General features: G+C 34.3%; 1 protein-coding gene across 1 annotated transcript in view; it reads right to left on the bottom strand.

Annotated features, from left to right (window-relative positions):
• The window catches only part of LOC134684940 (uncharacterized), a 43,385-nt gene extending 35,275 nt beyond the window's left edge, over positions 1-8,110 (bottom strand). Inside the window, exons 1-4 of the mRNA XM_063544259.1 lie at positions 8,093-8,110; positions 7,444-7,533; positions 949-1,047; positions 69-167 (exon numbers count right to left, since the gene is read on the bottom strand). Of these exons, the coding sequence (XP_063400329.1) occupies positions 69-167; positions 949-1,047; positions 7,444-7,533; positions 8,093-8,110 (306 nt within the window). The remainder of the gene's footprint in view (positions 1-68; positions 168-948; positions 1,048-7,443; positions 7,534-8,092) is intronic.
• Positions 8,111-11,916: the final 3,806 nt, after the last annotated feature.

Below are 11,916 nucleotides of genomic sequence, written 5' to 3'. Positions count from 1 at the left end.
CATGATTTTGTGTAGATTCTGTATAAAGTGATGTTTTGTCAGAGTAAGGTGGTTATATCTATCATTACCTCGGATGTGGCCTCTAACTGACTGCCGTGACTGGCGAGGTACTTCACTACCTCCAGGTGTCCTCCCCCAGCGGCCGACATTAATGGTGTACTTCCATACTGTAATATCAACATATAACAGACATCAAAACTTGTGTCATAAACTGGACAATGTTGTGTAATAAATATAAACAAAATATAGATCACATGAATCAGTGGTCAAAACTGAATAAAATGACCAGTCACACTTGTATTTATATTCTACATAAACAACAAATAAACAACATGTTTTATTGTGAGATGTCAGAACTTCCATCAGAACTGTCAGGTTGAAAAAAACTTTTTTCAAGAAACATAAACAATATTTATATCAATGGACTCAGCTGGACAAGACAATTAAAGTGAGATCCCACTTTATATAATTCTACCAAATATTTGTTGTCCATTAAATCTGTCTGATTAACAATGATTCAGTAGAATGATCAAAGTTAAAAAAAAAAAAAATTTCAAGGAACATTAAAACAAGTTATATTTTCTGATTCAGTACCAAGAGACAAGAAAAATAAGACCCCACTTTATATAATTCTGTCAAGTATTTGTTATTTTTAAAAGATGTTTTACATTAGATCTGTAGAATTAACATTATCTGACTAAAGATGTTAACACAACTTGTTCTCATCAACTTCTCATTAAAATTATAAAATAATTTTTCTTCAGAAAACAAAATAAAACCTTTACTATCTGATTCAGTTCTGTGTTACGAATAAAATGAGACCCCACTTTATATAATTCTAACAAATATTTGTTGTCCATTAAACCTGTCTGATTAACAACATGATTTTGTGTAGATTCTGTATAAAGTGATGTTTAGTCAGAGTAAGGTGATTATATCTATCATTACCCTTGTTGTGGCCTCTAACTGACTGCCGTGACTGACAAGGTAGGTCACCACCTCCAGGTGTCCTCCCTCAGCGGCAAACATTAATGGTGTCCTTCCCAACTGTAATATCAACATATAACAGACATCAAAACTTGTGTCATAAACTGGACAATGTTGTGTAATAAATATAAACAAAATATATAACACATGAATCAGTGGTCAAAACTGAATAAAATGACCAGTCACACTTGTATTTATATTCTACATTAACAACAAATAAACAACATGTTTTATTGTGAGATGTCAGAACTTCCATCAGAACTGTCAGGTTAAAAAAAAAAAACTTTTTTCAAGAAACATTAAAACAAGTTATATTTTCTGATTCAGTACGAAAAGACAAGAAAAATAAGACCCCACTTTATATAATTCTGTCAAGTATTTGTTATTTTTAAAAGATGTTTTACATTAGATCTGTAGAATTAACATTATCTGACTAAAGATGTTAACACAACTTATTCTCATCAACTTCTCATTAAAATCAGATGTTTATAAAATAATTTTTCGTCAGAAAACAAAATAAAACCTTTACTATCTGATTCAGTTCTGTGTTACGAATAAACATGAGACCCCACTTTATATAATTCTGTCAAATATTTGTTATTAAATCTGTCTGATTAACAATGATGAATGAGCAAAATTAAAAAAAAAAATTTCAAGAAAAATAAAAACGAGTTATATTTTCTAAGTCAGATTAATGAGACAGGAAAAATAAGACCCCACTTTATATAATTCTAACAAGTATTTAATTTCCATGAAACCTGTCGATTAACAGTATTTTGTGTTGATTCAGAATAAAAGCTTAAAAAGAATTCAGTGGTATTTCCATGTAAAATGTTTGTGTGGAATATAAGTGAAGAACTTCAATAAGCCATGTTTTTACTTTTTGTTTGCGTTGCCTATAAATGTGATATGTCACATGTTTGTGAGCAGTATAAGAGTGTCATTGCTATGTCACTTGTTGGTGTTGAGTATAAGAGTGTCATTGCTATGTCACATGTTGATGCTGAGTATGAGTGTCAGTGATATGTCACATATTGGGGTTGAGTATAAGTTTCATTGGTAAGTCACATATTGGTGTTGAGTATAAGAGTGTGATTGCTATGTCCATATTGGGGTTGAGTATAAGAGTGTTATTGCTATGTCACATGTTGGTGCTTAGTATAAGAGTGTTATTGCTATGTCACATGTTGGAGCTGAGTATAAGTGTGTCATTGCTACAATGTGCTATGTCACATGTTTCTGATAAATATAAGAGTGGCATGGTTACATGTTGGTGTTGAGTATAAGAGTGTCAGTGATATGTCACATGTTGGTGTTAAGAAAAATAGTGTCATGGCTAGGTCAAATGATGATGTTTAGTAAAACAGTGTCAGTGCTATGCAGATGTTGGTGCTGAGGATAAGCATGTCATGGTTATGTCACATGTTGGTGTTGAGTATAAGAGTGTCATTGCTATGTCACATGTTGGAGTTGAGTATAAGAGTGTTATTGCTATGTGAGGTTGGTATTGAGTATATAAGTGTTTTTGCAATGTCACATGTTGGTGTAAGTATGTCATTACTATGTCACATGTTAGCAGGTTACCCATGTCATGTTTAGTATAGGAGTGGTGGATGAATGTTGTATGATGTGGTGTCACATGTCCTGTTCAGTAGAGTAGTGGTGGATGAATGTTGTATGATCAGGTGTCACATGTCATGTTCAGTTCAGGAGTGGTGGATGAATGTTGTATGATCAGGTGTCACATGTCATGTTCAGTACATGAGTGGTGAATAAATGTTGTATGATCAGGTGTCACATGCCATGTTCAGTATAATAGTAAATGAATGTTGTATGATCAGGTGTCACATGTCATGTTCAGTAGAGGAGTGGTAAATGAATATTGTATGATCAGGTGTCACATGTCATGTTCAGTACAGGAGTGGTGAATAAATGTTGTATGATGTGGTGTCACATGTCATGTTCAGTAGAGGAGGTGTGGATGAATGTTGTATGATCAGGTGTCACATGTCATGTTCAGTACAGGAGTGGTGGATGAATGTTGTATGAAGTGGTGTCACATGTCATGTTCAGTACAGGAGTGGTAGATAAATGTTGTATGATCAGGTGTCACATGTCATGTTCAGTACAGGAGTGGTGGAGGAATGTTGTATGATCGGGTGTCACATGTCATGTTCAGTACAGGAGTGGTGGATAAATGTTGTATGATCAGGTGTCACATGTCATGTTCAGTACAAGAGTGGTGAATGAATGTTGTATGGTCAGGTGTGATATGTCATGTTCAGAACAAGAATGGTGAATCAATGTTGTATGATAAGGTGTCACATGTTTTGTTCAGGACAGGAGTGGTGGATAAATGTTGTATGATCGGGTGTCACATGTCATGTTCATTACAGGAGTGGTGGATGACTGTTGTATGATCGCGTGTCATGTCATGTTCAGTACAGGAGTGGTGGATGAATGTTGTATGGTCAGGTGTCACATGTCATGTTCAGTACAGGAGTGGTAAATGAATGCTGTATGATTAGGTGTCGCATGTCATGTTCAGTATAGGAGTGGATGAATGTTGTATGATCAGGTGTCACATGTCATGTTCAGTACAGGAGTGGTTAACAAATGTTGTATGATGTGGTGTCACATGTCATGTTCAGTAGAGGAGTGGTGGATGAATGTTGTATGATCAGGTGTCACATGTTATGTTCATTACAGGAGTGGTAACAAATGTTGTATGATCAGGTGTCGCAGGTCATGTTCAGTACAGGAGTGGTGAATGAATGTTATATGATCAGATGTCACATGTCATGTTCAGAACATAAGTGGTGAATGAATGTTGTATGATCAGGTGTCACATGTCATGTTCAGTACAGGAGTGGTAAATGAATGTTGTATTATCAGGTGTCACATGTCATGTTAAGTGCAGAAGTGGTAAATAAATGTTGTATGATCAGGTGTCACATGTCATGTTCAGTACAGGAGTGGTTAACAAATGTTGTATGATGTGGTGTCACATGTCATGTTCAGTAGAGGAGTGGTGGATGAATGTTGTATGATCAGGTGTCACATGTCATGTTCAGTACAGGAGTGGTAACGAATGTTGTATGATCAGGTGTCGTATTTCATATTCAGTACAGGAGTGGTGAATGAATGTTATATGATCAGGTGTCACATGTCATGTTAAGTGCAAAAGTGGTAAATATATGTTGTATGATCAGGTGTCACATGTCATGATCAGAACAGGAGTGGTGGATGAATGTTGTATGATCAGGTGTCACGTGTCATGCTCAGTACAGGAGTGGTTAATGAATGATGTATGATGTGGTGTCCCATATCATGTTCAGAAGAGGAGTGGTGGATGAATGTTGTATGATCAGGTGTCACATGTCATGTTTAGTACAGGAGTGGTTAATGAATATTGTATGATCAGGTGTCACATGTCATGTTCAGTACAGGAGTGGTTAATGAATGTTGTATGATGTTGTGTTACATGTCATGTTCAGTAGAGGAGTGGTAAATGAATATTGTATGATCAGGTGTCACATGTCATGTTCAGTACAGGAGTGGTTAATGAATGTTGTATGATGTGGTGTCACATGTCATGTTCAGTAGAGGAGTGGTGGATGAATGTTGTATGATCAGGTGTCACATGTCATGTGCATTACAGGAGTGGTTAATGAATGTTGTATGATCGGGTGTCACATGTCATGTTCAGTACAGGAGTGGTTAATGAATGTTGTATGATCAGGTGTCACATGTTATGTTCAGTACAGGAGTGGTAACAAATGTTGTATGATCAGGTGTCGCAGGTCATGTTCAGTACAGGAGTGGTGAATGAATGTTGTATGATGAGATGTCACATGTCATGTTCAGAACATAAGTGGTGAATGAATGTTGTATGATCAGGTGTCACATGTCATGTTCAGTACAGGAGTGGTAAATGAATGTTGTATTATCAGGTGTCACATGTCATGTTAAGTGCAGAAGTGGTAAATAAATGTTGTATGATCAGGTGTCACTTGTCATGTTTAGTACAGGAGTGGTTAATGAATATTGTATGATCAGGTGTCACATGTCATGTTCAGTACAGGAGTGGTTAATGAATGTTGTATGATGTTGTGTTACATGTCATGTTCAGTAGAGGAGTGGTAAATGAATATTGTATGATCAGGTGTCACATGTCATGTTCAGTACAGGAGTGGTTAATGAATGTTGTATGATGTTGTGTTACATGTCATGTTCAGTAGAGGAGTGGTAAATGAATATTGTATGATCAGGTGTCACATGTCATGTTCAGTACAGGAGTGGTTAATGAATGTTGTATGATGTGGTGTCACATGTCATGTTCAGTAGAGGAGTGGTGGATGAATGTTGTATGATCAGGTGTCACATGTCATGTGCATTACAGGAGTGGTTAATGAATGTTGTATGATCGGGTGTCACATGTCATGTTCAGTACAGGAGTGGTTAATGAATGTTGTATGATCAGGTGTCACATGTTATGTTCAGTACAGGAGTGGTAACAAATGTTGTATGATCAGGTGTCGCAGGTCATGTTCAGTACAGGAGTGGTGAATGAATGTTGTATGATGAGATGTCACATGTCATGTTCAGAACATAAGTGGTGAATGAATGTTGTATGATCAGGTGTCACATGTCATGTTCAGTACAGGAGTGGTAAATGAATGTTGTATTATCAGGTGTCACATGTCATGTTAAGTGCAGAAGTGGTAAATAAATGTTGTATGATCAGGTGTCACTTGTCATGTTCAGAACAGGAGTGGTGGATGAATGTTGTATGATCAGGTGTCACATGTCATGTTCAGTACAGGAGTGGTTAATGAATGTTGTATGATGTGGTGTTACATGTCATGTTCTGTAGAGGAGTGGTAAATGAATATTGTATGATCAGGTGTCACATGTCATGTTCAGTACAGGAGTGGTTAATGAATGTTGTATGATGTGGTGTCACATGTCATGTTCAGTAGAGGAGTGGTGGATGAATGTTGTATGATCAGGTGTCACATGTCATGTTCATTACAGGAGTGGTGGATGAATGTTGTATGATCGGGTGTCACATGTCATGTTCAGTACAGGAGTGGTGGATGAATATTGTATGATCAGGTGTCACATGTCATGTTCAGTACAGGAGTGGTTAATGAATGTTGTATGATCAGGTGTCACATGTTATGTTCAGTACAGAAGTGGTAACAAATGTTGTATGATCAGGTGTCGCACGTCATGTTCAGTACAGGAGTGGTGAATGAATGTTATATGATCAGATGTCACATGTCATGTTCAGTACAGGAGTGGTTAATGAATGTTGTATGATGTGGTGTTACATGTCATGTTCAGTAGAGGAGTGGTAAATGAATATTGTATGATCAGGTGTCATGTCTTGTGTCATGATGATGCAAGATTTATGTAAAACCAAAGGAATTTTTTTATAGAATACCATGACAGTGTATGTTAAGGTTCATAAAGTATAATAAAATAAATCACAATATTTCAGTTGTATGCAGTTAAGAAGTATCAGACGGCAACCCTTTGACATACAAACTAGAGTGGTATTCATCAGTGTAACATGTGTAATGAATAAATCACAATGTTTCAGTTGTTTACAGTTATGAAGTATCAGACAGCAACCCTTTGACAAACAAACTGAAGTGTTATTCATCAGTGTAATGAAGTAAATCACAATATTTCAGTTAGGAAGTATCAGACAGCAACCCTTTGACATACAAACTGGAGTGGTATTCATCAGTGTAATGAAGTAAATCACAATATTTCAGTTGTATACAGTTAGGAAGTATCAGACAGCAACCCTTTGACATACAAACTGGAGTGGTATTCATCAGTGTAATGAAGTAAATCACAATATTTCAGTTGTATACAGTTATGAAGTATCAGACAGCAACCCTTTGACATACAAACTGGAGTGGTATTCATCAGTGTAATGAAGTAAATCACAATATTTCAGTTGTATACAGTTAGGAAGTATCAGACAGCAACTCTTTGACAAACAAACTGGAGAGGTATTCATCAGTGTAATGAAGTATTTCAAGTTTGTTTGGGGCTGTTGTTTGTCTTTTCGTCTGGCCATGGCATTCTTCTTCTACTTCATGTACTTAATGTGTTTTTTTCCGCTGTTTTATTTGGGTATAGGTGTTGGATACATTGATGTCGTGTACTGATGTTTCTCACTGTTTGTGTTGAATACAGGAGTTGTATATATTGGTGTTATGAACTAATGTTTTGCACTGTTTTTGTGGAATACAAGAGTTCTATATACATTCGGGATGTGTAATAATGTTTCTTAATATCATGAATATTTTGAAGACTATTTGCAATAACCAGAAATTAACATTGAATCACTGAACACTAACAAGAGCAATGTTTAACTGATTCATATTGTGTGTACTATTTATAATGTATATAATAAATACATTTTACTTCACTTACAAATTCATCGCTACATTCCAAATTAGCTCTGTTCTTTACACATGATTCTACCTCTTTTATATTTCCATCCCTTGCAGCTTTAAGAAGTTTCTGTAAGCAAAACAAAGTTTTTACATTTTCCTCTAAAATATACAAATGTATTATAAATGTAATAATTGAATTTAATAAGCTACATGTTTACAGTTTCAATAGCTTATATTAAATACAAAGACTATGAAGAGGGAATTAAATTGTCTATAATTTCAGATTTTTTTTTAGAAAAATCTTTAGACAATTGCATTATGCATCAGTTTGGAGATGAGCCTCAGTTTTTGTTGGGGTTAGTATATATATTGTAGGGTCTTTAATTTTCTATGTAATGTTTTGAAGAATGTTGTTTGTATTTTGATTGTTTTTCATTTTTTGCCATGGCGTCGTCAGTTTCTCTTCGACTCTTCGAAGAGTTGTGAATGTCCTTTGATATGTTATGTCTCTTTGTTTGTTCCCTGGAATTTTGTATATTGAAATTCTTTTCACTGTAGTCATTTTGATTTCTCCTGTTCTCCCCCTAAGAATACTGCACGCCTGTACCTTCATGTAAATTTAATAAACAACATAGGTCACATGAAATAGGTCACATGACCACTGACTTTTAAGAAGAAAAACTTACCTTATCCCAACTTGCCATTATATCCTGTAAAAGAAAGAGAAATCATTGTATTGTTATAACAATAAGGAGATACAGTATGATTACCAATGAGACAACTATCCACTTATGTTCAAATAAAGTGGATGTAAGCAATTATAGGCAACGGTAAAGCCTTCAACAATGAGAACCAGATGCTCCGCAGGGCGCAGCTTTATACGACCGCAGAAGTTGAACCCTGAACGGTTGGGGCAAGTATGGACACAACATTCAAGCTGGATTCAGCTCTAAATTTGGATTGTGATTAAATAGTTGACACAGCATAGGTTTCTGACACAGAATGAATGTGTTCTAATGAACTTAAAATTTTTGTTTTGCCTTTGAGCAATTCACTATGCTGTTGAATATAAATCCTCTCTAAAAATGTTTAAAGAAATTTTCTTTTTATTTATGAAATCTGAAATGAAAAAAATTGAACTGCCACCCCCCCCCCCCCCCCCCCCCAATTTTTTTTTTCACATCCCCCTTTCCCTTATTCCAAAACTGATCTCAATTCAAATTTCTAATGGAGTTTGCAACAATGACTACTCATTTTTAAAAATACATCATAAAATATTAAAATGTAAAAAAAGTGCTTGTTATCACTGAATGGTAAAGATTGTTTTAATTTATCAGTTGGTAGTAAAAGTGAATATAAAGGCAACAGTAGTATACTGCTGTTCAAAACTCATAAATCCATGGACAAAAAACAAAATCGGGGTAACAAACCAAAACCGAGCGAAACGCATTAAGTATAAGAGGAGAACAACGACACAACACCGAAACGCAACACACACAGAAAACAGACCAATCATCAGACAAAACACCACGAGAATAACAAATGTAACATGAAAACCAAATACATGAATTTGGGATAGACAAGTACCGTGCCACGTCTTATCTCAATATCTCAAAAATAAGAGAAAACACAAACGACTCAACGTTAAAATGCAACACAAAGAGAAACGAACAATATTATAACAATGACCATCTTCCTGACTTGGTACAGGACACTTTTAAAGGGGAATAAAAGTGGTGGGTTGAACCTGGTTTTAAGGCATGCCAAACCTCGCACTTTAATGGCAAAGTTAAATATAACATTGAAATGACAACATAATATTACAGGACTACAATACAAATAAATAGGAGAACATATTAGACACAGAAAAACATGATTAATAGATAACAAGAAGCATCAGGTTTAAAATTCAATACGCCAAAAACGCGCCTTGTCCACACAAGACTAACCAGTGACGCCCAGATATAAAAGATCAAAAGTGAAAAAAGTACAAAGTTGTACAGCACTGAAGATCAAAAGTTGAAAAGGTTTCGCCAAATACGGCATTGTTTTTATGCCCGGGATAAGAACATTCATATTATATAGAACAATTCATGCTATTGCAAACAGTAAATTTTATCAAATGAATATGAAAGAGATATACACAAAGAAAATAAAGTATTAACTAATTACAGAAAACTAAACCTGAATACATAACGCCTAGATATAAAAGATCGAACGTGAAAAAGGTACAAAGTTGTACAACACTGAAGATCAAAAGTTGAAAAGGTTTTGACAAATACGGCATTGTTTTTATGCACGGGATAAGAATATCCTTATTATATAGAATACTTAATGCTATTGCAAACCGTTAATTTTAACAAATGAATATGAAAGAGATATACATAATGAAACTGAAATATTAACTAATTACAGAAAACTAAACCCAAGTTTATCACAAAATAGACACACATCCGAATCAGTCCAGGCGTGAAAGTAATTAAAACCAGATGCTCCGCAGGGCGTAGCTTTATACAACCGCAGAGGTTGAACCCTGAACGGTTGGGGCAAGTATGGACACAACATTCAAGCTGGATTCAGCTCTAAATTTGGATTGTGATTTAATAGTTGACACAGCATAGGTTTCTGACACAGAATGAATGTGTTCTAATGAACTTAAAATTTTTGTTTTCTCTTAGAGCAATTCACTATGCTGTTGAATATTAATCCTCTCAAAAAAATGTTTGAAGAAAATATCTTTTTATTTATGAAATTTCAAATGAGAAAAATTGAACCCAATTTTTTAATCACATCCCCCTTTCCCTTATTCCAAAACTAATCTCAATTAAAATATTCTAATGGAGATTACAACAATAACTACTCACTTAAATACATGATGAAATATTAAGATGTAAAAAAACTGCTTGTTATCACTGAATGGTAAAGATTATTTAAATTTATCAGTTGGTAGTAAAAAGTGAATATACATTGTATATAACAAAGAATTAAGTTGATTCTGGACAAAGAAAGATAACTCCAATTAAAAAAAAATCTTGCAATAAGATATTTCTTGCTTACTATTCTGGACAAAGAAAGATAACTCTAATTAAAAAAAAAATTGGCTATTTCACAATATTGTGAAATTAGATATTTCTTGCCATTGCACAATACTGTGCAATTGAAAAGACTTGCTATTGCACAATACTTAATATAATAATTTTAGATCCTGATTTGGACCAACTTGAAAATTGGGCCCATAATCAACCAGATGCTCCGCAGGGCGTAGCTTTATACGACCGCAGAGGTTGAACCCTGAACGGTTGGGGCAAGTATGGACACAACATTCAAGCTGGATTCCGCTCTAAATTTGGATTGTGATTAAATAGTTGACACAGCATAGGTTTCTGACACAGAATGAATGTATTCAAATGAACTTAAAATTTTTGTTTTCTCTTAGAGCAATTCACTATGCTTTTGAATATTAATCCTCTCAAAAAAATGTTTGAAGAAATTTTCTTTTTATTTATGAAATTTCAAATGAGAAAAATTTAACCCAATTTTTTAATCACATCCCCCTTTCCCTTATTCTAAAACTAATTTCAATTAAAATATTCTAATGGAGTTTGCAACAATTACTACTCATTTAAATACATCATAAAATATTAAGATGTAAAAAAACTGCTTGTTATCACTGAATGGTAAAGATTATTTAAATTTATCAGTTGGTAGTAAAAAGTGAATATACATTGTATATTGTATATAACAAAGATTTAAGTTGATTCTGGACAAAGAAAGATAACTCCAATTAAAAAAAATGCTTGCAGATATTTCTTGCTTACTATACTGGACAAAGAAAGATAACTCTTAATTAAAGAATATTGTGCAATTGAAAAGACTTGCTATTGCACAATACTTAATATAATAATTTAAGATCCTGATTTGGACCAACTTGAAAACTGGGCCCATAATCAAAAATCTAAGTACATGTTTCGATTCAGCATATCAAAGAGGCCCAAGAATTTAATTTTTGTTAAAATCAAACTTAGTTTAATTTTGGACCCTTTGCACTTTAATTTAGACCAATTTTAAAACTGGACCAAAAATTAAGAATCTACATACACAGTTAGATTCGGCATATCAAAGAACCCCAATTATTCAATTTTTGATGAAATCAAACAATGTTTAATTTTGGACCTCGATTTGGGCCAACTTGAAAACTGGGCCAATAATAAAAAATCTAAGTACATTTTTAGATTCAGCATATCAAAGAACCCAAAGGTTTCAATTTTTGTTAAAATCAAACTAAGTTTAATTTTGGACCCTTTGGACCTTAATGTAGACCAATTTGAAAACGGGACCAAAAATTAAGAATCTACATACACAGTTAGATTCGGCATATTAAAGAACCCCAATTATTCAATTTTGATGAAATCAAACAAAGTTTAATTTTGGACCCTTTGGGCCCCTTTTTCCTTAACTGTAGGGACCAAAACTCCCAAAATCAATACCAACCTTCCTTTTATAGTCATAA

The sequence above is a fragment of the Mytilus trossulus genome, chromosome 9 (assembly GCF_036588685.1).
Source record: "Mytilus trossulus isolate FHL-02 chromosome 9, PNRI_Mtr1.1.1.hap1, whole genome shotgun sequence".
NCBI classification, from domain to species: Eukaryota; Metazoa; Mollusca; class Bivalvia; order Mytilida; family Mytilidae; genus Mytilus; species Mytilus trossulus.
Note: the sequence above shows the minus strand (reverse complement) of the source record. Positions and strands in the feature narration are given on the sequence as shown.